Raw genomic sequence first — 26,972 nt, 5'->3', positions numbered from 1 at the left:
CTTGCGAGAGCCGGAGCCTCTGTCTCCTCGCGTCACTCTCGCTCTGTTCATGGCAAGCGCTGGCAGCAGCAGCAGCACGGGCTGCTCTCCCAGGGCCTCCCCCCTCCCTCCTCCTCCTCCATTGTATAATGCTTCGTGAGCGCGGCAGCCCGGCGGAGAAAGCAGCGGCTTAAATCCTCAGGCTGCCTCCACCAGCCCCCCCCTGCCCCGCCCGCCCCCAGGCCCCGATGGAGCTGGTGTAGCCGAGGAGCGCGCGGTGCGGACCCTGATGCGTTAGTTCTCAGGGGGAACTGCAGGCGGTAAGTTCAACTCATTGCGGGGGCAGGCTTTGCTGTCCAGCTGACGGACTCTGGGGCGGCTGGGACCGCAGGTGCTGCGGGAGGGGAGGGGGGGGGTGGTAGAAAAGTGTGTATTTGTTGGGGCGGGGGGGTGACACCGGGGCTGTGTCTCCAAACAATCGACTTGCCTGGGTTAGCAGCACCAAAGACGGAGGGAAAAAAACTGCAAGAAGGAGTCGCGGGGAGCCACGGCTCTGGTGCTTTTGCATTATTTGTAACCCGCTGGAGCAAGGGATCTCACCCTCCAAAGGCTGCTGAGCAGAAAAGAGGCTCGGGTGAGTTCCTGTTAAAAGGACTGGCTCCAAATGTGCAGGGAGCTGCGAGGCTCCAGTGTTGCTTACAGCTCTGTGCGTGCGTGCGTGTGTGTAAAAATGTGCACGTACTTTTTCAAGGGGGGGGGCTTGTGTTGGGCAGCGCTGTGTTTTGCTCCGCGTTAGTGTCCCCAGAGCCATGTTTGCCTCCAACTCGCAGAAAGTCTTTGCCGCAATAACTTTCAGTATGTGCTGGAGAGCTCTGTAAATCGTCAGCAGACGAGATGCAATGTAAGCTGCATCTTGTCATCTGCCCCCCACTTTTCCCTCCCCTCTCCCCCATTGCCTTCAGACCCTGGAAAACAGGACTTGGGAGTCCTGAAAGTGGGTGTCCCAGTGCAGGGCAAACGAGAGGGTGAGGGTTTTGAGTCTAGAAGACTTTAGATATGTTGGAGATGAAATGACTTATCTTGGTGGAGGCTTTGCATGTCCCAGATAGGTTACAGAAGAACTGGATTGTTCTGTGCTTGGTGTCCCTGTGGCATCAGGGCAGGAAGTTACTGTATCTTTTACATTTATTTCTCCTTGGTAGAAGCAATGCCAGAAGAGAAAAACACTCCTTTGGGGGAGTGAAATAAGAGAACAGGATTTGGTCACCTTTAGAGGTAATATCAACAAATCGAGGACTACACAGATTTAGGAAATGTTGGAAACGCATTCAGAACATAACTCTTGCATTGCCCATTTGCTTCAAAGTGACTTCTGCTTTATTTCAGGATTTCAGTGTTTCAGGATTTGTAAAAGTAGATTCATGGCTGTTGGGGCATCCTTAGATTTTAGCACTTCTTGTGTGTCACTCACTGGGCCTCAAAGCATGAGTTTTTCAAGGGAAAGGCATTAATTTGTAGTGCATATTACGTATTGCTATAGCTCTTGTGTTTTGTGATATATATTATGAAATGCAAGGAGATTTTTTTGTATGTAAAGCACCAAATTGTTAATGTGCGGTTCTGGAGGAGCCAAGAGTGACTGTTTACACTTGGGACTTGAGTTCCGATCAGCTGATGTTGCAAAATGAAATTGCCAGTTTCAGTTCTGTCCCAGGTGATAGTGGGTGCCTTTACAAAGTCCTGACACAGAAAGTGATATGAGTTGCTGAGTGTGGTAATGTGGCAGTATGTATTTGTAGGAGTCTAAAGCAACTGTCAGGCACCCCTCACCCAGGACCTATTCATTGTGTATTGAAATCAATGGACAGAATAACTCACTGACTTCAGTGGCTATTGGATTCTGCCCCAGCAGAGTACCTGTAATGCTCACAATGCAGAGGGAAGGTAGAGGGCCTGATTCTCCCCTGACACCAATTTTACACTAGTGTGACTCTGGTTAAGTAAATGGAGCCACTTCCCATTTTACATGGGTTAAAGTGTCAAAAGAATGAGTTTCATAGCTTCCTTTTCAGCGTGCAGATATTTACCTTCATAAAACTCCCTACATCCAGATGAAGTGTATTGACCACCCCCCCTCAGAGGGTATAGAAGTTGAACACAAGGGTTGTGAAAACCCTATCTAGCTTTCTGTTGCAGTGCCATCAGGGTTTTCATATGGTAAAGTAATGGCATAACTGAGTTTTCTTATAACTTGCTGCTTAATATACATATATTGGTTTATAAACTAAGCAGTTGATTAGGTAGGCTAATTAAAAGTAGCCCTTCCTGCTCAAAGTAAATATTATACTTTTTTCATGCGTAATGAAACAAGCTTGTCTTCTGAACCTGATTTACCTTTATGGGCTAGTATTAACATAGTCACTCCCTGTATTAAAGATGGAAGGAGGATTAGCAGCTTGTGGTGCTAGACAGGTACATTAGAGCAGGTATCCTAGGGAACACTTCCATTGTCTGGATAAGTATTGCAGCATCATAACAGTTGCAGGGTTTCTTTCTTTAGAGCCTGATCCTGCTTCCATGTAAATCAATAGCAAAACCTCCAGTTGTCTTCAGCAGAAACAGAATCGCACTCTTTAGAGAATAAAGCGCTATATCTTACGCGTATTAAAATATTCTATTTGATTTTCATGTCAAGCTGATTTTTATTCACTCTGAAGTTCTTTAAAAAACAGACAAACAGAAACTTTTTAACCTAAACTTATGTCTTTATTTAAAACAATTACAATATAAAGAGTTAAATAGGTGTATATGTTGATTTATTGTGAAGAGTAATTGTGTTCCTTACACACCTGCTAGTCTTAGCATGATTTACCCAAAAGATAATATTATGAGTTTTTCACAATGCTTTTGGTGGAAATAATACAAATAATGCAGAAGACCCAGGTACTGAAAATGACTGCCTGAAAGACATCAAACAACTGGAGATAATGTGCCAAAAGCAGTCAGCATGAAGACTCAAACTTTGTAATATAGGTTGACATTTTCTTTAAGTGAAGTTTCACTTCTATCAAATGCAGCAGATAGTAGCAGTATCCAGTTGAACACTTTGCCAACAATTAATGAGCCTTTTTTTTCTTCTGTGAATCATTTATCTGAAAAACAGTTTAGAATGTTGTTTTATGTTTCACACTGATGTATAATGCTTTGGCACAATTCATAACTAGAAGTGCTAATACCAAGCAGGTGATCTTTAGTTGTGGTGACCATTTTTACGTTTATGTAACATATACTTCAGGGTAGTTTATCATAAAAGAGAATGCATCACTTGATCACTCACTAGGCAATCTTCTTATGACCTGCTTATTTTTATAAGTTCTATTTCGTGCAGATATGCTTTCTTGTGAGTTAGTTCATATTTTGTAAACCTGACACAAAAGGAGACAGCTTCAGTGGCAACAGTTTCTTGGCAAAATAAATAAATACATTAAAAAATCTGTGCTAGACACAGCAGACTCCAGTTGCTGAGTCCAAAGATCATCAATGCACTAAGGAATGAGAGCAAGGTCCAGTTTAAATGGAAGCCAGCTGGTAATAGGTGTAAATACTTAGTGTAGCTGATCCTCCCACTAATTACTAGTTTATAAAAAGTGGAATCTGCAAATATGAGAGTGGTGGGTGTATGGATGTGTTTTTTTTATAGATGTAATTGCCATATTTTCTACCAATAATTATTTTACAAGTACACCAGTCAATCAGGAAAATTATAGCTTCTCCTAAATGGAGAGAGACCTTTAATGTATGTAAGTTTTTACCTGTTATAAATGAAGTGAACTTTAATGTTTGCCAGAACTGATCTTCATTTTTTCTGTTTTTTCAGCATTACCAATGCAGTCAGCAAAAAAATAATATGTAACGTAAATGGAAAACCAACTGTTACTGCAACATTCAGATTGACAGTTACTTACTGAAAAGTCCAGAGAAGCCAAATTCAAAGTGAGAATACAGCCTTTAGATTGTGAGCGTTTTGTTCTGTATTTGTACAGCATCTGCCACAATGAGGTCCGGGGCAGTAACCTGGGTTCCTGGGCACAACCACAATATAAATGATATGGGACCCTGTGGTAGGTAAATTACATGGCTAGATTCTGCTCTCCATTACACTGCTATACATCTGGAGTAATTCCCATTGAAGTCTGTGGGCCAGAACCTCAGTCCCATTACAGCTCCTTTGTGCCTTTGGAAAAGCAGGAATGGCCTCTAGTATAGGGCTTTGGAGTTCAGTTTTTACATTACTTTGTCATATGTCACGTTCTGTGTAATCAGTGGAAGCCAGATCCTACTTGCCTTACTTACACATCAGTGAATGAACCGGATTTGGTCCTATTTCCTATGTTTCCTGTTAAGTAAAGAACAGCATGAGAGAATCACATATATTACATATATGTGTTTATTACATATATAAAAATTATATGAAGCAAATACAAATGCATGATAGGAATCTTTTAAAACCTGCTTTTTAATAACTGAATGTTATAGGTAAGTGACATAAAATTGTACTACTTTGATCAAAGAAATTTTGAATTGGGTAGGTTTAAACCCTTCCTTCTGTGAGAGATGCATTCAGTCACTTCAGCGTTTTAGTAAAGGATTTCATTTTCTCAGATTTAATACTGGACAGGATTATCTGTAACAAACAAAACATTTTTCTTTTGAGCCATGATTTTCAATCCATTACAAAATAATTGTGCTGTAGGATCCAAACAGGCTTTCAACTGAAATGTGATTAGTATCTATGATTTGCTTCCTAATATCCAACTTTTTCTTAGGAGCCTTTCACACTGGTCTTCTTAAAACTCTCTTTCCCTTGCAGAGGAGGCCATAAGATTGTTGAGTGAACTGCATTATAGAAAGAAACGCCCATGATTGGAGGTAAACTATGCGGATATGTAGGGGTGGGGGTTGGAAGGAGAGTGGAGGGCATATTTGAAGCAGACTGCAGCTGCTACAGCAGGTCTGACTAGTTTTAAATGCCTAAAGGCAGCTTTGTCTTAGCTGTAGGTAGCTGCAAAAATGAAGTTCTTAAATCTAATAAATATAGCAACATCTTTCTGTGTTGTCATACATTCATTATTTTTCATATATATTAAGGGAAGCCCTGTCCCCTGGGAAAAAATCTTTGTTTATTTAAAATATATAATATTTGCATATTATTTTAAAATACACATTTTTCTTTGATTAGAGTAAGTCGTATTAATTCATCAAAAAAAGGAGACTGTGGTGTGCAAGAAATCCGGCTGAGCGTTTTCAGCGGTAGTAAAATTTACTTCCTTATTGCATTGTGTGTGTGCTCTCACACACAATCTGCAATATTTAAGCCTTCATTATAGTGTTTTCTGCAAATCAACCCTTGTCCTCTTGTCTTTCCCCTCGCCAAGAACAGTAACTTTTATCACTTCATACTACAGTCAGAAGAGCTTTGAGCAGGGCTATTTTAATACCCCACCCTTCTGTAGGTACAGTAACTTAGCTTCTGTTACCCTCCTGTGATCAAATACATAGCCTCTGATACACTTCGTCTCCATCTGTTTAGGAAACTGTTGCTTCTAAGATTACACACACATTTATTGCACAAAATATTGCAAATATATAGAAGGGGATATTATACCTTTTTATATTTTTAAACTTAAGCCTTGGTTGTCTGGTATGTTACCCCAATTGTGAGTGCAAAAAGACATGCACAATACACAGCTGCAGTGATGGGTTACATTTTTTTTCTAGTCATTGTAACTCTGAAAGAAAACTAAGGTAAGTAGAACTTGATGTATGATTTGTGTCTAGTTTAAAGGAAAAATGTAACTTTAGAACACTTTCTCTTTTCTTTTTATTTTGTTCTTCTAACCTATTGTTTTTCTGTAAAATGTGGGCCAGCTTCCCATCACCCAAATGCACATGGTGTAACTGTGTTTAAATTATAGTATTTCAGGCTAACTGACCTGTATTAGACAGGCTTTTAAGTGTGGAATTGATACTAAAGTGTGCCATTAAAAAATAAGTGTTCCAGATAGGATAATTGGATAAATCCATGTAAGTCTAGCATGACAGATTTTTTTAAAGGATCTTAGCACTTCAATTACTGGACATTATGCAGCTCAAGTGAGTTAATATTCATAATTATACTATTTTTGTGTGTGTTTAGTTATTCTGACTGTAGAATCAAACAGATACCATGAAAATTAAATCTCTCTGCCTCTTACTTGCAGTTGTCATAGATTCATTATAGTTCAACGCTAGCCAAAGTTCCCTTTATCAGCTTTCAGAGTTCTACTTCAGGAAACATGAAAACACACACTGTATTTTAACAAATGCAAGAGCTTTAGTGCACTACATTGAAAGGCCAACAGTTGTCCACTTGTCTAACCTCATTTAATGCTGTCTTGGCAAACTTTCACATAGGATCTTTGTTGCCATTTTTTCTGCATGTGTTCACATGTATGGTGGAGACAGGATAATAGCTGCTCCTCCCATTAAAATAAATTAAAATATTTTATGCTCCTTCCTACATATTTTTAGATTTCTTCATAAAGCATCTTATTATTGTATGTATCAAAACGTTTAAAGCCCCCAGTTTGCTGTACCTGGGACAAAAATAACAATTACCTCTGACTAGTTTAGTATGTAAAACTAGTGATCCTGAGGATTGTTTGTGACATGTCTGTTTGTTTAAAGCAACCAGTACTGCGCTTATTAAAGCAAAAAATGTTGAAAACTACTCCTAAGCACACAAGGGCAATTGCTTTGAGAACACCACCATGGAAACATTTCCTGTTATAGTCTGTTCATGGTTTTTTACTTTCAGTGGCAAGAAACTGGTTAACAAATGAAACCTACAAGACAGAAACTAAGATGATTTCCCATTGCTGAGATGTAGTTTTCATTTTATACCGCGCTTTTCTTTACAAAAAAAGTCTAGTTGCTTCTTTTCAGTTTGACTGTGGTAACTTATGCAATACTCCATTTTCAAAGCTATAACGTGCATTTTGGCAAATCCTTCAGCTTCTGTTTTAAGTAGTGGGAGTGGTTCCCAGTGTTTTTATTAAGGGTCTACACTCTGAGGGGAAAAACAAGATATCTTTGGGGAAAAGACTGTATGAAAAGACTGAAAGCAAGGACTCCATCCAAGTAATTATAAATACATGAGAGAAACTACCTGCCATTATACACCAAGGGGTCTAATCTCCTTTTGATGCACACACAACTCCCATTAACCTTTACAGGAATTGCATGCATCCAGGGGAGAACAGACTCTGAAGACTTTTTGGATCTTTAAATACACTAAATAGATCAACCAGACCATGACATGTATATGCCAATAAAGATGTCTTGTTTAACTAGCTGAACATGACACAGCACAGCAATCACCCATTGTTTAGCACAGTACCAAAATTGCAAAGGAGGAGGGAGGGATAAATGTTAAATATTTCTGCATCATCTTTATGCTATGTGTACAATAGCAGCCTGTGATCACAGTTTATAATTTTAACGGTGAAAGGAAAATGTCGGTTTGTTAGTGTGGTCTCCCTCATTCTTTCAGATTGTTTTGAATTTTATTTACAATTAAGCTGCCCCTTGCTAGTGCTCCATCCTGGTAGGCTTTGCAACATATGGATTCCTAAAGACTCTGAAGGGGTCTGCCCATGTGATTCTATTTGCAGGATTGCAGCCTATCACACACTAACTACTGGACAAGGGACTCCCTTAGTGTCAGACTTGCTAAGAGAATCTAAAATGTGGGGGCTTCATAACTGATGTTAGCCCCCGGGGGTAACTTTGAATAGGCCTCGTAGCATATCTTCAGAGAACAATAATCATGGCCTGTTTTATATAAGATTAGGATTATTCTGTAAGGTCCATGCAGCTTGATTAGTCCTGGGTACTATTTAGTTAATGCAATTCTTATTCTCTTCCTCAGGGGAAGTGCAGGGATCCAAATCATGGTGCTTGAGATATTGGTGTTACTGTATATTGGCAGCACAATTTACTGCACCATTTGAAAGGAGTCTGAACCATGTGTATACAGCATGATATAACTTGATTCGTGCTTGGCAGACCTGACAACTTCCTTAGCACTGCCACGTGGAGATCCGAGTTTCGGAGTAACCTCAGTCTCTCTCTTCAGGTTGGCTGAGGCTAGAATCCTTGCTGAGCTGACTGTTCTGTTCTGCTCTGCAGGAGGAGAATATGCCCTTTTTTCCCCAGCGCTCCCCAGCAGCATTGCAGATTTCACGTAGGAACCCTGGTTTTGCCTTCATTGGTTTGCATAGATTTATTTATGCATAGCTGTTCCGGGGAAGAGAGTAATGAGGATTCTGGACAAAGCATTATCTTGGGGGTCACCTCTTTTGTCTTTGTTTTTTTCAAAAATTTTCCCGTTGCTAACACCAATGGTGTAGATGGGCTTGCCAGTGTATTTAACACAGTGTTATCTCGTCTTGCTCCGAGTAGGTCTAAATGATGCCCGTGATTGCAGGAACCTTGTCCGCACTAGCCTTCCCACTGGAAGAGCTGAGCCAGAGTTAGCAATGATAGCAAATTTTTGCATAAAACTCCCTGGTTGTAGGAGTAGGCTTGAGTCTTGTGATTGCATTCACACTTGACTGCTGCCCTTGGTCACTGTTTCAAGGAGGCAAAAGAGAAGTTCCACACAAGGTAGAATATGTCAGAACTGACCTTTTGGCTACGTGGGGCCTTTGACATAAAAAGAATATGTATTTCCCCAAAACAGTTCATTCCTGCTTGAAAGACAACTCCCAGGCAGTAAGAACTATGGTGGGGTTTTTTTTTGTTTGTTTGTTTTTTAAAAACAAATTCATACTTTATTCTAAAAATACATCACTTGTTCTCCTTTGTATCAGAAAGAAGATCCTTTCTCTGTTTCAATCACCTATTTTATACTGTCTGTGCTAGTTGCTCATGATTTCTTTTCAAGTGGCCATTTAAAAATGCCTGGTCTTCCTTCCATATACAGCACCTGTGTACTCTTGATCACCTCCTAATTCTTTCAATGTAATTAATGGTTTCAAGCTAAGAAGTGTAAGTCTGATTTCGACAACTTCATACAATTTTTAATATTATAAATGCTCACACAATAGCTATAACATACAAACCTGTTCCTCTTTCAAATAATTATTTTATGAGACCCTAATTTATTTTAAATGATATTTATTGGAGCCTGTTCCAGCTTTATCTGACATAGTTTTGTTTGCTGAGTGTAGTTTGTCAAAAACGTTAAACCAGCACCAGCTTCTCTTCTTCCAAGAGAAAAGGTTACACTTAGCAAACTTGACAGCATTAGAAACTGTTTCTAATTTAATAGAAGCATATGCTTCCTGCAAAACTTAGCAGACTGCAAGGGTAGAGACTTACTTTGCCTTTTTTAGCACAGTAAAAACTGTTGGAGATTTCAAATGAGAGTGTGGTGGGGGGAGGGTGGGTTGCTTGCTTTAGTGCTTCAAAAAAGCTTAACCTTCTGGTAGGGTTTCAATAATCTGCAAGTTTAAGAAACTATTGAGACGGTAGCATGGGTAGTGTGCATGCAGATCTCAGTCGAAATACAGTGTCTGATCATTAATAAAGAGCAAGAGCTTGCTTTGCCCTCTGGGCCTCAAATAGTACAGTATGCAACAAGGGAGTGCAGGCAAGGCACGAGGATGGAAACAGTAGTATCAGATTACAGTTTCAAAATATCGCTGGAACACGTTAGCTGGCTTTACACTATTGACTTGCTTTATAATTGCATGCTTATTTGTTAGGGAAGGCTTCACCTTACTTTCCAATTAATATGGATGTTACTGCAGGGACCTCAGAACTCCTGGATGTGTGTGAGTGCAAAGTAAAGCTCCAGCGATAACTGAATGACTTCACATGTTCCTATACTGAGATTCTAAACTTCCTCTGGCATCCTATCGGTATGACTGCCATAGCTTTCATTACTCTGCACTAAAGCGTAGTTAGGATAGCTACTAAAAATTTCCCCTGTGGGATTTGTTTTTTTTTTTTCTTTGTTTTGTTTAACCATTATTTAATTTACTTGGTATCAGTGCTTCTACTTTAGTAGCTATATAAAACAAGCCAGATTTTCAGAGGCGCTAAACATCCACAATGTCCGTTAAGGACTGTGGTTGTTGTGGGTCACTGGCCCCTCTCAAAAATCTGGCTTGAGTTGACATGTATGGGGATGCATTTTTACTAGCCTTTATAATGGAGGTTTGAAACTTGGTCTAATTCCCCCACAAAAGCAAATGGGGAGAGTTGGTTCCTGTAAAATACACACTAAAAATACTTGCCATTTACACTTCTTGCTAGCACCGAAGACTTTGCAGAGAAGGCTGGTGAACGTGACTGATTCCCTGTGCTAACTGGAGGTGTGGAGCTGCAATTGTTGATATCATTCAAGGGGGAGAGAGTTTTTTGAATGTTTATTAAATATATATTTACTCTTAAAAAAAGAAAAGTCAGAATTTAGCTAAAACTAACCACTGGGTATTAGAAAAAACACCCTGTAAATGGGAAAGCGTAATTATTGGGAGTCTGAGAAGAGAACAACCTCAGTATTGTCCCTTTCCATATACCCTTCCATCTCTTCTGGCTTCTCTACCCATCACATGCCCATATAATGTCAAGATCTAGGACCTGATTCTTGCCTACAATAGTGTAAATCAGGAGTAAAACTCCTTTGGAGTAAGTTGAGTCACACTAGTGTTCAACCTTCATAAGTGAGATCAGAGTCAGACACTAAACTCTTGCAAAAATAGTTAAATGTTCAAATTCTGAGCCAGCTGCAGCATATCAAATCTAGTCGTGCATTTCCATGCAGTACATGCTGTACTAGCTTCCTAGGGTGACTTTGCTATGCCAGGATTTAAAGACTCCTTTGTACCAACAAACAAAATCTTTAAGGAAGTGTGTGGTTGAGGACTGGGTATTGTGTTTTTGTTTTGAAATCAACATAATTTGTTCTTCCAAATCCTTAGGCTAAAACCCAGTAGGTATTGATTTTAAAAAAATATAAAGTGAGGTGTGAAATGGATGCTAGATTTGTTAGCTTTCTCCAGCCAGAGCAAGTCACCACTTTTTACCCTTGTTAATTACCCTTCCTTTCCAGCTTTAACAAGTGGTTGTGGGAGACAGGTCCACCGCTCCTTTAGGAGTTTGGGGGGCTTCCATCTATATGGACAGATTTAATTTTCTGATTCCTTCCTCTTGCCAGCTGGTGGCCAGAGGCTGGCACAACCAGGTGTCTTCCTTGCCAGGAATTTAGGGACCAGATTCTGGGCCCTGCTTGGCAACACAAAATGGCCATAAAGCTGGCAGGTCTGACCCTGTGAAGGATTCACTTGGGTGCGGCTGTGGGAAAAGGGATGGATAGGAGTCCCTTTGCTCTGCTGGCTTCTAGCTGCCCAAATGGCCTCTTGAACCCAGGGCTGGCTGGATATAATTTAAGATTGTCCCTGTGACTGCCCTGATCAGCTCTAGAATCTGTGTGTGTCAAAAAGGCTTAAAGTTGCACACACATCAGCTGGATCAGAGGATCTGGCCCAAGTTGTTGCCAGTTGAACTACCTGTTTGGCACAAAATACCTTTTATTTGTGGTCCTGTGGCATTGCGGGCCAAACCCTGATTCCATTGAAGTCAGTAAGAAAACACTCACTGACTTCAGTTTCACCAGAATTTGGCCCTCAGGGATTTGGAGTAGAGGAGAGAAATAATATTCCATGTTGCAGAAAGAGCCTGAAGAACTTAAAATCTCAGCGGGACAAGGAGGTTGGATCACCCCTGAGGCTTGAAAATTTGTGTACTCATAGTTAAACAGACATTTCTTCAGTTTCCTTTTCACCCTGCAGGATTTGGGCTTTAGTTTTTTCTGAGGGAAAAGAAAGTGAAATAATACATTTTTCCACCTTTTAAAATTTTTATGTAAGTGCTGTGGTTTCAGCTACACAGGATTTCAGTCAGGAAGTAGACGCTGCCAGGTCTGCTTTGAGCCACCCTGCACATACCAGCTCCTCCTAGTTTTTTCTTTCTTTCAAACTTTGGACCCATGAGAACAAATCACTGCCTATGAATTGTTGAGACTTAAGCGAATGTCTTTTAAAAAACACGCAGTTAGTTTTGAGCGTGGGTTTTAGACCATTCAGCATCATGAATTCCTAATGTCACAGCATAAGTGAAAAGATTGGGGATATGGCTTTTTAAAGATCCTATTACAATTTTGTGGTTTCTGTAAGATCTATTTCTTGAGGCATTAAACTGCTTTTTAAAATAACCTGTTTATTGCTAGTTATTTAGCAATGAGGGCTGTTGCATTCAGGAATAGCTTCCCAAGAAAAGCCACTATGAATGGGAGATATTTAAACTGGACAAAGCCTTGGAGAATATATAATAGAGAACAAACGTACATTGTCCTGGGACAGGATGACCAAACCATTTTTCTTTTCCAGTTTACTTTTTATGGCTCCAGTGCTGCAGTTCTAATTGGAAATTTTGCCTATATAAGTAAAGACTTCAGGTTTGGGCTCAGCAATAGCAAAGAATTCCCTTGTGATCAGGATTGGCAAATACTTCTTCAAAGATGCATGTGGATCTGTGTTCTCCAGAAAGTGAAGGACTTGTATCAGTAACTAGGACCAGAAGTGTTACAGGTTTCCCCACATTTGCTAATCATTTTTCTGTTGGTTCTAGAGAACCACCTTCTTCGGGCTGTTTCTCTTTTGTGAAACAAGGCCAAAACACATCCACTTCCAGAACTGTCTGAAGATCCTCTCGCATCGATTTGTTGGTTCTGCTGTCTCTGTTAAAGGCAAAAAAATGTTTTGATAACATCACTTGTCTTTTTAATTAAAACAAAAAAAGCCCCATCCTCCCAAATGAAACTAGCTTTACTTTTGTAGAGTTTGTCTTCTTCCAGAGTGTATGCAATCATCCTCAAGTGCAGAGGACGAAAAAGCCAGTTAAGGCTTTCTGAAACAGAATGGATGGATCTAAAATGCTTTTTTGAACCAAGTCTTCCAAAAGAGGGAGCCAGCGAAGCTTTATGGGTAATATCTTTGGAAAAATCTCAAAGCAGCTTTTCTTCTTCTGAATGGCTAAATCAATTCTACATTGTCTCTCTTTAAAAATAGTTCATGCCCATGACCACCTCACACCTTAAAACACATGGCCATGACAGTCAGTCATCTTTGGCTTGACATAAATAGCACATAACACAAATACAGAAATCTGTTGCAAGAGATCAGTAGAAATGGGATTCAAATACCGAGAGAAAGGAACCTATGAAGAGGTCCTGAGGTCATTGTAGACCAGCCCCTAAGAGACGTAATATACTATGTAGTTCTCTCTGAGCACTGCCTTCCTGAGAATGCCAAATTGTCCATGACAGCACTGCATTTTGTCAGGTTGTTGTTTATCCCTGCCTTCTATAATTGTCTGACTCAGGCTTACTGAGACTTCCTAGATGTGGAGGGTGTGAACATATTTAATTTTACACTAATCTTTACTCTTTGCCTAGGCAAACCTGTAAGTTGGCTTTCTCAATTTCTCAACAAAAGTTTGATTGGGAGTGTAGGAATTGGCTCTTCACCAAGACCAATGGAGTCAAGTTGGAGAGAGGGTTTCTTATGTGGTGTATACTGCCTCAGTGTTTTTTGTTTTAAATCACTCAATACCTTAACAAGGTGCGATGTGCAAAATTGAAATGATTTCTAATGTAGATACAAAATCATTGATTGGGGGAGGCGGGATGTCATGTAGAATGAACAAGCAATTCATGGAAATTGGGAAAGACTTCTTTTAAAAAAAAAACAAAAAACAAAAACAATTCCCATTTATGCTCCAGAATAAAATATTTTAAAAAGCTTACATTCTAATGATAGTCATTCTAGTCCCCTGATTAGGGAAATGAAAATCTCCTTGTATAGGCTGGAAATAGCTACTTCTGTAGATTGAAAATTGTGGATCCATTTGATAGGAGAAAATAGGGGATTTCTGGAGGGGGAAGATACTGTAAAGTTAGTAGGCGAAGTTATGAGTTACCTGATATGTTCTGCCTTCAAAAAGGACACCAACAGCACTCTGTTTGAACTGAGCTACATAAAGGCTGAGTGATATGTGAAAGCTAGACAGTCGTGTACAGGAAGCCTTGAGTCATTTCTAAGCTTCCTGGAAAACAATGTAGAGAAGTTATCTTGTTTGTTAGTGATGAGTGTGTAGCTCTTATTTGTCACTTTAAAAGCTTACTTCAGGTACCAAGCTCTTTGGTGCCTACTATAGAAACCAACTCATTTAAAAAAAAACAAAAAATTTGGCATTGGAAGGCTGAATCTTAGCCACCAAAAGTGCCTACTTACCTTTTGGTGGGAGGAAGGGTTTGCCTTGTACAGTGAAAATTTTCTAGTATTAAAACATTAACTACCTCCTGGGCCTGACAAACTTTATAACTTCTCAAGTAGTCCCGAGCCGTTAAAAAGCCGTGCCTTAAATATAAGGTGGGAGAAGAAGTACTGATAAGTCTTCTTATAATGGAGCCTTTTTTTGACTTGTAACACTGCCAGTCCTCATCCTAGCACAAAGCTTCTAAACCTGCTGGGTTCAGGATACTTCCTCGACCTCTCCTGTGTCTGTCAGCCTCACAGTTCTGTTCTTGGTGCACACATTTGAAGTGAAAGGAAGCATGCCACTGCAGAATGTTTATTTTTTAGTAAAAGACTGAGCATTCCTTGAAGTTCTCGCTAAGGATGAGAGAAAACGCAGACTTCCATGGGGGTAATGTTAAATTTCAGAGTTTTTGTTCACCCAAGGTTTCAGGCGCAGGGATTCTTGGTAGCCAGCCAAGACACTTGGATTGGTGCCTAACAGGTTCCTCAGCTCCTCTGGATTTGGGGTTGGGTTATTTTGTTTTGTTTTTGCCCCCTCCCTCCCCCCCCTTTTTTTTTAAATGGCATATTACTCCAGAAAGAGATCTGGAGTTTGGATTTGTTTTTAACCATAATGATTGACTTTCTCCACGCTTGCTATTCAATGTTAGACAAACTTCAGAAAGTGTCACAGTATTCCCAGACTCTTCATTCACCCTGCCTCTTCCCCCTCCACTCAATAAAGGCTTTTTGCTTTTAAAACTGCTTCTAAAACAAACTTGGGGGGTGAAGGGATCAGAAGAAAGGTTGCCCATCTTGTATCAATTCAAATGAAAGCTGCACGAGAGTTAAATGAGTGGGTACATGCGGTGCAGGCCTTCCTCAGGTGAACTGGGAATGCTGCTTAAATAAGGGCTGCAGAAGTTGTCTCTTAGGGTACCTCTCCACTGCAATAAAAATCATGCATTATCATACACTGCAATAAAAATCAAGCCAGCTGACTCGGCTCATGGGGCTCAGGCTGCGGGGCTATAAAATTGAAGTGTAGATGGTCCAGCTCGGTCTGGAGCCTGGGCTCTGAGACCCACCCTCTTCGCAGAGTCCAGGCTCCAGCCTTAGCTGGACCGTCTCTACTGCAGTCTTACAGCCTGGTAACCTGAGCCCCGCGAGCCTGAGCCAGCTGACCTGGGCGAACCACAGCCATGCCACAGCTCTTTCATTGCAATGTAGACGTACCCTTAAGGTCTGTCTGCACAGCAGCTGGAAGATGAAATGCCCAGCTCAGGTGGACATACACACGCTAGCTCTGCTCCAGCTAGCACACTAAAAATAGAGCAACCACAGGACCGCAGTCAGCATGAGTACAGTCCCGCTTGACCCCGTGCATATGGACTGAGGCAGCTCTCTGCTGCAACCACACTGCCATATGGAATGTGCTAGTTCGAGCAGAGCGCACGCATGTGTCCCCACCCGCCTGTGCTGGGAATTGCACCTCCCAGCTGCCATGGAGACATACCTTTATGGCAAGATACAGTAAGGATTGTACACGAATCAGGTGTGAGGTCCAAAATGCTTATATTTCTGTTGTAATTTCCCACTGTGCAACTGGAGCGATCATCTGCCACTGTGTGTTTTACAAGATAAGGAGACCGTAATTTTCATCCCCGCTTAGGTTTTCCTAAATAAAAAAGAAAAGAGAGAAGGGGGTGAGCCTGAGCAGAGATGGTCTTGGTTAAAAGAGAATCTTCCTAGGCCACGTCCTCTCCACCACTGCCCGATGGGGCAGGGATGAAAGGAGAAAACGCCCATCCAAATGGCTCCAGAGCTGTTGGAGCAAGGGAAGCAGAACCCAGGAAGCTCTGCATCACCAAGCTACCTCCAGTTCCCTCCTTAGCACCTCAATGTGAGCCCTGTGCTTTGGGGGTCCATGGACTTGGGGGAGTGAGGTGTCAGGCTCGTGAGGGACGAGCTCTGTTGTTCATATTTTCATTGCAGCGAAGGTAGGTGCAGAATTCCAGGTGTGCATCTCTGCAGTACTTCAGGCCTGACTCCGTGCTCTCACTTCTTAGGCCTGTGACAATGCACTCTCACAAATCCCTGTATTGTCCCCGGGTAAAACCATGGCCGTTGCCCTGTGAGTTCTCTGCTCCTCACTTTCTGCTTTATCCTCCTTGCTCCAGGAAGAGGGAAGGGGCGGCAGGGAGCCAGTGGTGGCACAGCTCCTGCGTGTGAACTGTGCCACTCTAGCGGGAGCCAAGTGAACAATGCAAAGCAGGAAGCATTTGTGCACATGTGGGCTCCCCAGGGACCTACTCCTTACCCTCCCTGTGAGCTTGCAATATTCCTCCTCCCTTCCCTCCCCCCTCACAGTAGGTCGATGCAGTGAGCAGCTTAGAGTTCCCCCTCCTGCAGGATTTTCTTCGGGTGGGGTTGATGGAGCCTGTGGTACAGGTAAGGGAGATGTATTCATGGCCTCTCTTCTCAACTGTTTAGGTACAATAAAACCTCTTGTACGCTATATTCATTCCATACAGCCTAACTGTAGGGAAAAAATGACTGAGACTGAAATCTCACAAGCATTGAAAGAATATCTGGAGGCCATCTGTTGCAGAAAATACATTTCTACATCAGGCTTTGGAATCACTTTTCCTGAGTAGCAATTGAGATTCAAAAGACACAAAACAGCTCTGTTTGCTTCCAGAACTATTGGAAGATACACACTGTTGAGAAGCGGTTGAGTTCTGCTCCTAGAGGACTGTTTTTGTACACACAAGTATATAGCATAAGGTGGTGGTTTTGTCATGATGATAGAATTTGTTGAGCTGATTACTACATGTCTCAGATATGAATATTGCTGACCATAATATGTTCACAGTTTTATGGTACTCTGCTTAGATTTGAGAGAGACTGTCTTGATCTCTCTTTTCAGGTGCTCTGGGACTTCTGATAAAACATCTGTGACTGGAAAAGCACTGTTTCTTTGTTTAACTCAAAGACAGTTTATGTTCTTGGGAAAGTTTGATGAAATTCTGATAGTCTTTTTTTAAAATTTATCTTAGTGTGTGGAAAGTGTGTGTTCATGTTTCATGCTGACATTTTTTAAAAAAAATTTGTGCTATGATATCTCAAAAGAAAAATGTTAAGCTTCCAACTTGACATGGATTTAGGCCTTAGTGGGGAACATGCTTTGATTAGGTTTTTAAAAATAGGACCAATTGTGCATGTTCAGTAATGTATCATTTCCCTGTTGATTCAGTATGATTAGTGAGATATACACATGGGATGTGTGTGTATGTTGTATATACAAACTCTAACAACCAGAAGAAGGCAGCTGATGTTTCTTCAAATAAACAAGGTGAAAATGAGTGAAATGAAACTTTAGACAACAGTGTTAGGAAACGTTTCCTGTTGTTCCCAAGCAAAATGATGGAAGCTCCTTCCCTTTATGTAAATTAAAACAGAAAATGGCTAAGCCCAGATTTTTAAAGGCATTGCCTTTTGTTGCAAGGCCTAAGTGACTTAGATGGCCGAGTCCCAGTTCCAAATGTGATTTAGGCACATAGGAGTGTGTCTTATTGAAAGTTGCTTTTGAAAATGGGTCTTAGCCATGTAAGCCACTTACTCCATTCTCAACTGTGTTTAGGTGCCTAACTGCCATTGATTTCACTTCAGTACCTTTGAGATGTATCGCTGGCAATTCTGAGCACAGCAATGCCTGAATACCTTTAAATGTCAGGGCCAGAGATCCACAGTGATTTGCAAATATGCAGGAAGAGCCCCCTCACCCAAAGTGCGGGTGGTGGCAGGGGTAGGCTGTCAGACTATATTATCCTAATGCCAAGTATTAGTGTGGTGACCAGCTTATCTGCGTATTTGTGACTGCCTCGGTTTAGGACCCTGAAATGCCTAGAAACAAATACTCTCATAGACTGAGAGCAGTGATTTTTTTTTTTTTTTTTTTTTAATTTTGGCTGTTTTTGGTGCCTGATTTCTGGAGGGTGGGTGCTCAGCACACTGGAAATCAGGCCCATTTAAGGAGTCTAAGTTTGAGCACCCCAAATTACTAGTCACTGTTTGAAAATCATGGCTGTAAGTCTTAATGTTACACTACACAGGAGAATATACAGTAGAGAACAATCCTGCATTGACAGGAGGATGAGCTAAATGACCTGAAAGGTTTTTTTCCTCATTTGTAATTTATATGATTTGGAGATGGGAGATGAAGGTAAAAACTGCATTTCCTGCTCTAGCAGTTTATTTCATGTTAATCATTTGAATAAAACCACAGGTTCAGATACACATATATCTGGAATGCCAGATTGTTGACTCTGCAATCTCACTGCAGATTTTTTCAGTGTATAGTTGCTTGGAATTTTTTAAATTTAAAATAAAAAAGGGAAATTCAGTATACAGCCCCCTATGGCTGAGAATTTAAACATTCCCAATCACAACATTGTATTAACCTCCATCTGATTGGGAATGTAAATGCAAAACTCAGGAGATGGTTAATATCTGTCGTATAGATACATTTGAAGGCATACACCTATCAGGGAGGGCAGAACTGTCAGCTCTCAACACCATAGAGCAGAAGGAAGCAGCAGCAAATGCTGGAGAAGAATGGAAGAGTCTAGTTTCCACCCTGTGCACCAATATTGGCGTGAGAGGGATGTAATTAATGCACCTAACAGCATATAGTGAAAATGCTACAGTAGTGCAAGGGCTGAATTGTAGCTGCAGTTGTAACCATACTTTGAATTTACCAACTTTTAGGTTTGTTTAAATTATCAGCCATAGCATTGTAATAAGGTAGTTTTTGCTCCTACTGGACCTGTCTATGCCTAATTCTGTTCTCTCTGTTGCACCAGTGTAAATCAGGAGTAACTCCATTGAAATCAGATGAAATCAATGGAGTTACCCCAGTGGGAAACCGCTATGAGTGGGAACTGAATCACGTTAATCTATATCAGGGGTGGCCAACCAGTGAGAGACAAAGAGCTGCAGTTACCTGGCCCTCAGGCAGCTCATCAGTTTCACTCCCCCTCTTCTCCCCAGCCCCGAATTTGTCTGACCAAAGAGCCGCATACGGCTCGCGAGCCGCGGGTTGGCCACTCCTGATCTATATCACTGGTATGTAGAATATCTGCTTAGGATAGGTAGAAAACTGTTTGACACTGAGCTGTGTGACGAACAAAGACCAATGTTTTGCTGTAAGATATAAATACTTTAAAAACCATTATTGTAATGGTTCCTTCCCCCCTCTTTTTCAGATATATGTTGGGGAAAGGAGGAAAGCGGAAATTTGACGAGCATGAAGATGGGCTGGAAGGCAAAGTGGTGTCTCCTACTGACGGTCCATCTAAGGTGTCTTACACCTTACAGCGCCAGACTATCTTCAACATTTCCCTTATGAAACTTTATAACCACAGGCCATTAACAGAGCCAAGCTTGCAAAAGACAGTTTTAATTAACAACATGTTGAGGCGAATCCAGGAGGAACTCAAACAGGAAGGCAGCTTAAGGCCTGTGTTCATCACCACTTCACAGCCTACTGACCCTCTTGGTGACAGCTTTCGAGAGGCCCAGCCTGCATTCAGTCATCTTGCCTCTCAGCCGGTTCACCCCACTGACTTAGTAAGCACTACACCATTAGAGTCTTGCCTCACCCCAGCCTCTTTGCTTGAGGATGACACTTTTTGCACTTCCCAGACTGTCCAACATGATGGTCCTACAAAACTACCACCTCCAGCTGTCCAACCGATAAAAGACAGTTTCTCCTCGGCCTTGGACGAAATTGAGGAGCTCTGTCCAACACCTACCTCTACCGAGGCAGTAGTAGTAGCAACGGAAGCAGCAGCAACAACAGATGACTCTAAAGATAAATCCAGTGAGTCTAATGTTCAAAAGCCTGAGGGAGTCCAAGAGAGCAGAACAAGTGAATCAAAACTAATGGACTCTTTACCTGGCAATTTTGAGATAACAACTTCCACAGGTTTCCTTACAGACTTGACCTTGGATGATATTCTGTTTGCTGACATTGACACATCGATGTATGATTTTGACCCTTGCACATCTGCTACGGGGGCTGCCTCAAAAATGGCTCCTGTCTCCGCAGATGATCTCCTAAAAACTCTAGCCCCCTATAGCAGTCAACCAGTAACCCCAAATCAGCCTTTCAAAATGGACCTTACAGAACTGGATCACATAATGGAGGTGCTTGTTGGATCTTAAAGTATAATGACTTTTTAATGTACCAGTATATACACTTGGTAGTATTTTCACAACCCTTCCCTCCCTGCCCCTCCAAATTCACAGCACTGTGCATGCATCCTTGCTTGCCTTTTTTAAAAGAAAAGGATCACACTAGTTTTTGCTTCAAGCAGAGTTGGAGTGCCTTCATCCATGTATGACCACTTTTAATGTATTTTTTTTAAAGTGGTTCCTCAAGGAAGACCTAAAATCCTGGAATAGGAAAGAATACATATTGTAGACAATATACTATGATATTACGACAAAAATTGAATTGTAAAAGCTAAGCACAAGGATTATGTTGGGGAAAAGCTGTAAATTGCATGTGCATATTTGTCTATTTTTTCTATAAGTTTTATTGCAAGAGGTAAAAAAATTTATTATTTAGATAATCTCAGTACCTTTTTGGCATTTTAGCCCTGTATAGGTTGACTTAGCAATTCAGCCTTTTGGGGGCATTAACTATTCCTCTTTAAGTGTTGCATTTACATGGCTGTTTAGAAACTGCTGCCCAAATTTATTTTATATTTTTGTACAGATTCTGCAGTTTATGATATTGTTTTTCTAAAAACAAATGCTGTTTATACACACAAAGTAGCTATTTTGATAGGATTTGCTCACATAGTTCCTGCATAATTGATGTACAAGAACCACTTGTACTTTTATACAGAGTTGTAATGTTTTATATGTGTATGGTGCAAAGAGAAAAATGGATCAAATAAATCTGCAGTTGGTCTCCCTGAATGCAAACAGTGCTTTAAGAAAGGGCTGAACACTGTGTCACAAGAGTTTCACAAATATTTACTCGCTGTCACCACCTGTGCACTGCTGTGATTTCTAAAACCTAGAGCCATGTCTATTCCAACACCTATGTTAAACAGTTGGCATGAGGTAGTTGTGAAACTTCTTCTGACTAAGTGTTCTCTTGTGAGATCAAGTTTACTGCAAACCCGCTCCTAAGGCCCGTGTGTCAAGCAGATGTATACTCTTTTTATTTTTAAGCAAAGTTGTTTGTTTTTTATTTGGAACAGCCAATTGTCTTCGTTACTTGAAATGCGTTAACATTTTAGCAAGTTAGCATTTCCTTACCTGAACTTATTGTGAATGATTTTAATGGGAATACATACGCCATTTACAAACAATACATCTCTCTGTAATTTTTATTAAAGAAAGGCATACATGGTATTTGTTCCAATTAATTTGTGTTCAAGATTCCACGTGCCCTTTCTCGGAGCATTCTTTCCCCCTCACTGTGTAAATAAGTGCTGAAAAATGCAACTTCAGTATTACTGCAGTGAAGCTCATCTCTTATCTGCACTGGATGGATTTTTCTTAATATCCATTGCTGTTGAAACTGGAGCCAGTCATGTTACATCACTTGGCATCTCCAATAGGGTTTGTTCTTGTATCAACTGCATTACCTGCTTTACACTTTATAGACCTGTTTTACAATGAATATACAGACACAGCTTTCTATGCATGTTTCCTTCCCCCATAACACCTGAGAAGTCTTCTCATTACTGCACCAATAGCATTTTTTATTCATTGTGGTGTACATTTAATTTAAAAATGTTTGCAATGTATCATGCCTGTCGCTGAAATTGCTATGGCATTTTAGTTTTTCAATGGTACTTTAGCTGTTGAGTGCAGGTTACAACCTATATTGTTGACATGCCTATGGCTTCTTTAGGAATACCTTTTATATTTATTTAAGAAATTTTAAATTATGGTTTATGTCATTTGGCAATATTCAGTCAATTCTGCTCACTTCTTGTCATGGATAAAATTGGGTCTTGTCTGCCTTTAAGAAGGCAGCTTTATAAATTGGCACTTTAAACAGGCCATATATATTTACTAGTAGATATATATATAATGCACACACATAACACAAAGCAAATAAATTTTGCAATGAAGGAACTGCTACTCTCAACGCAATGCATCATGTACAATTATGAAATGCTTCTAGATCCTAATCAAGCAGCCAATTTTAGTATGTTTTAAAGAGAATTATTAGCTCAGACAAAACAAGATGTTAATATAATTGCAATTGTTTGCTTACAAGGACCGTAATATAGTATTTTATTTTATACCATCAACCAACTGTAGAATTAGGGACCATTTTTAATTGGGAGTGGAGGGCCAGCTGTGGAAGGATCGCTCTAGTTTGCATCCAGCAATGTTTGGCTATAGTTTATTCAGCAGCTTCCATTCCCTGGTAAGAGAACAGTCCTGCCACAGACGCTGCAACTTTTGTAACTGGAGTACCCAAGAAACCATGGCTACAAGGTGTATCAGTCTGTATACAAAAACCTAAAGCCACACAATAATGTTGATTGTTCAGAACAATAACATGGTAAGCAGTTGATGATCATTGTTCTAAGTTATAGTAAATCCATTCTTAACAACTGCCCTTTCTTTGGATTAGTTAATTGTGTTTTTAGACAAGTACCATATGTTAGGCAACAGTTCAAATAAATGCCATTTTCAGAGCAGTAAACTGCTGTTTGAAAGTGGTAGTTTGAAGTCTCTTTGTATTTGCATAGCAGGAGAATGAATCTCAAAATATTCTTGACCAGTCAAAAGAAATCTCTGTACCCTTGGTACTGGAGTCGTGAAATCTTCAATAGAGTACTTAAAGGAAATTGGCATAGATATACAAAGAGCAAAACACCTGATATATAAAATTAGCAAGAGGTCAGTCATTTTTATTTTGAACTGTAACTTTCAATTCTATAGATTGAAATGCTTGTTGGAATCTTCTGCCTTGGCAGTAACTTTCTTTCTATAGCATAGCCCTCTTGCAAAGGTCATACTATAACAGTCAAGATAAGAATTCTTTATAAAAGATACCAGGTGATGTATATTGACAATGATGTGCAATGAAGTGACAAGATGGGAGCAGAATAAAAGAGCTTTGGATTTGAAGTGATTTTTTCATAAGTTATTTATTCCTTTTTTCATTGTAAATATATTTATTTTATTGTGAAGCTAACAACATCTGGATTGTAACATGTACAGAATGTATGGTAGGAATGTACTCTCTTGTAGGAATGTAAATCTGTATGAAAAGGAGATGGGAGCCTGACTCAGAGAAAATGAATTGGGTTCTATTCGGGATATGCACGGTTCACATTAATTTTCCCCCCCACTCTTTTTAACAAGGGTCTGGTTGTTTGAAATATGCAAAAAAGTATGGATGAGGAAGACTTTAATGCTCAAAATTAGTTATAAAAATCAGGCTCGTAATGCACCAGTTCATTTAAAGGGCCCTGATCCTGCTCCCATCAAATTCAGGTGCAGTCTTCAGTAGGAGCACCAGCAAGATCAGCATACCATCTCTGTTCCTTTAGGGGTTGATCTTGTAAATGCATATTTAGACATGCAAGCAGTCTCCCGTGAAGTCAGTGGGGTAAGCGAGCAAGTAAGAGTTTGCAGGTTGGTACCCTTGCCTCAGAAAGTGCAACAGAACAGAGACTGCACTTGTGCAAAATGGTAAGACACAGACAAAAAGTTCTATATGTACTTTCCAAGTGCAACATGTTATATGCATGGGTTTTGATTTAATATTGCTTACTGGGCCTGATCAGACAGACTTTACTCATGTGTAATTCATGTTGTACTTAGTGGAAATTTTGCCTGCAAGACGGGATTGGGCCCCAATAACAGTCCCTGCTCAGAGTCCTAGTGGACTGTACATATCTGTATGCAAAGCAAGGAGAGATTCCTTTTAAAAGAACTTTGCAGAGCAGTAAAGTATTACAAATTAAAAGCATCCGTCTATTCATGTGCAGTCAGCTGGAAAATAAGACAATTGAGACACCTCCTGAAATGCCGAGTGTGAGAATAAACTCTACCTTGTGCTGCAGCCATTGTAGTTTTCTCCCTGCTGTATGTTAATAGCCTGCATTGTTTAAAACGCAATATTGTGAATCCAGAGTTTACACTTCTTCAAAAACTAAATGAGCAAATTGTAATGGGTCCTGCCTGAGAAATGGTTTAATTCACCCCAAAGAGGTGTGGACAGTGATTTAATTTTAAATAGATTTCAGCATGCTGCTCTTGTGAAAATTGCTTTCTATGCTTACATTAATGAGTCTGAACATTTTTTAGAAATTAGTTTGTTTTAAGCTTCTGAACCCACCCACCCACCCACTCCTTTTTCTTGGAATAAACCTAATGCAAATTCTGGAATTTAAAAAAAAAAAAAATTAAAAAAACAAAAAAACTTTTCTAGAGGGTTAATAAAATGTAATCCATACTAGAATCTGTAAAGGCAGAGATTCTGGAAAAGGTGTAAATAGTGTGACATGTTCAGTGCATGGTTGTTGAACAGGGCTTGTTATTGTCAAAAAGAAGGCTGTATTTTCCCCCCTCCTTCCCCACAGACCTTAGCGCTGTGCCTTTTCTATGCAATATTACAGACATATACATCTGAAACCAGATTACTGTATTCACATGTAGGTATGGGCTGTAATCAAAACAATTGGACAAATGTACATGGAAATGAGCAGTCTTACTTTTGTAGTTTTATATTATACAATAAACAATAAAAAGATACAAAACTCTTGTCCCTTATCTTTAATGACCAAAACATTGCGTTAAATGGGAATCTAGACAGGATTTGAGAGACTCATTGACCAAGGAAGAGGGTTTGCATCCTCAGACTTCTCCATCCCCTTTAGGGTACTCCATGGAGGGTGGGAGTAGCTGGTTGGGCACAGGTGGCCTCATATAGGGTTGAATGGGACAGGTTGTGAGAGACACTCTACCCCCTAGCTCCCTTGTGAAGATTCTCCTGGAAAGATCAACACAACTCTGGCCTGTGTTGCTTATGGCCCCCTCTGAGGTGGGAGTCTCCCTATAAAGGAAGATTCTCAGCAACCATGGCCTGTGGCAGTCCGCTGGTAGCATAGCTCCATTGGAGCCACACAGGAGGGCGGGGAGGGGGGACATGAGCAGGATCACCCAGGCACAGAGATGGATCTTGACTCCCATTAATTGCCTTTGCAGGGTTAGGGGTGAGTTTCTTCCCCCCGCCCCCTGGCCCTGTTCCCTTGCTCATTCCACAGGGGAGCAGATATTGCAACCTGACAAAAATAAGGGGGAGGTGTGCAAGGAGACCCCCTGGGGAGATTCTGCCCTCTGATCCCTCTCCCAAGGGTTTGCCTGTGGGCAGGGTGGTCCAGCCTGGAGTTTACTGTGGGAGCAATGTGGTCCTGGCTTTACATCCTGTGGCATTAATCACCAAGTGATAGATGTAGAATCAGTAGCCGCATTTCTGACTGGCAGAGCTGCTTCAGTTTACAGACAGAAGGGAACAAACCCTGCTCTCACTGGCACTGGGGTGAGCCTGGAGTAACGCTGGCCATTTGTGGCGTTTCCCTGGATTTCAGCTGGTGCAGCTGAGAACAGAAGCTGGGCAGTTTTAAGAGATGTACGGCACTTCAAGTTTTATGACATTGAAAGCCATCTGAAACCATTTGCTATATAAGCCAGTGCTAGATGTCAGATGTCACCCTCTCATCTCTCTTGGTGATTGCTATTTACTTTCAAGGATAGCAGAAGTGAGAGGGCCAGGGCTTGTCTTTGCTTGAGCATTTTTAAGCAACGAGTCTTATTACCAGAATCTCCATCCGACTGGGTTTTGTTGTGGCCAGCTATGGAGGGGTTTAATCACGTGCTAGCCCAGTTGCATTTGGCCTTGCGTATTCACAGAGGTGGTGGTGTTCTCTTAAAAAGGGTCAGGCTGTAGATTCAAACACTGGCCATGCTGGTGGTTAGGGATTCCAACTGCAGAAAAGCAGTGAGTTTTCCTGTCTTAACATGCCACACATAGCATCTCGACTACAGTGAACTGGCTCATGTTACCGGAATCACAGCCAGCAACGGCAGGGTACTGCATTTAGAAAGCTTGTGGCAGCGCTGCAGACCAGCTGCTACTGATGTCTGTTGCTCGGCAATAGTAACAAATGGCTGCAGGAATACAGGGCACAAGAAATACCGAGGCCAATGAGACAAGAAGGGGAGGCTTACGGACAGGTTGATGATAATGTAGCTGGGAAATTTGCTTTCCAATTTCTGTGGCAAACAGGAATCAAGGGTGAAATGAGTTAGTTGGGGTTGGCCCTGCTCTGAGCAGGGTGTTGGACTAGATGATCTCCTGAGGTCCCTTCCAACCCTAATATTCTGTGATTCTATGAAATGTAACTGCAAACAATTTCCCAGCTCTTGGGTACCTTACCAGATGTGTAGTGTGTGCTCTCACTAACACACACATCTGCACTGCACACAAACACACACACACACACACTCAAACTTAAGGAATCTGTGTTCCTAATC

At 40.8% G+C, this 26,972-nt stretch overlaps 1 protein-coding gene across 1 annotated transcript; it reads left to right on the top strand.

The window, feature by feature from the left end:
• The first annotated feature begins 201 nt into the window (after nucleotides 1-201).
• SERTAD2 (SERTA domain containing 2) lies at nucleotides 202-25,190 on the top strand. The gene is made up of 2 exons (XM_067565251.1): nucleotides 202-299; nucleotides 19,655-25,190. The coding sequence occupies exon 2, from the start codon at nucleotides 19,659-19,661 to the stop codon at nucleotides 20,613-20,615; it is 957 nt and encodes a 318-aa protein (XP_067421352.1). The 5' UTR covers nucleotides 202-299; nucleotides 19,655-19,658; the 3' UTR covers nucleotides 20,616-25,190.
• The last annotated feature ends 1,782 nt before the right edge of the window (nucleotides 25,191-26,972 follow it).

The sequence above is a fragment of the Emydura macquarii genome, unplaced genomic scaffold, assembly GCF_026122565.2.
Source record: "Emydura macquarii macquarii isolate MOO-44397 ecotype Brisbane River unplaced genomic scaffold, CSIRO-AGI_Emac_v2 contig_2676, whole genome shotgun sequence".
Classification (NCBI taxonomy): Eukaryota; Metazoa; Chordata; order Testudines; family Chelidae; genus Emydura; species Emydura macquarii.
Note: the sequence above shows the minus strand (reverse complement) of the source record. Positions and strands in the feature narration are given on the sequence as shown.

What these genes read in the sequence shown, in the direction of transcription:
- SERTAD2 (XM_067565251.1), top strand. Translation starts at nt 19,659, where the DNA reads ATGTTGGGGAAAGGAGGAAAGCGGAAATTTGACGAGCATGAAGATGGG.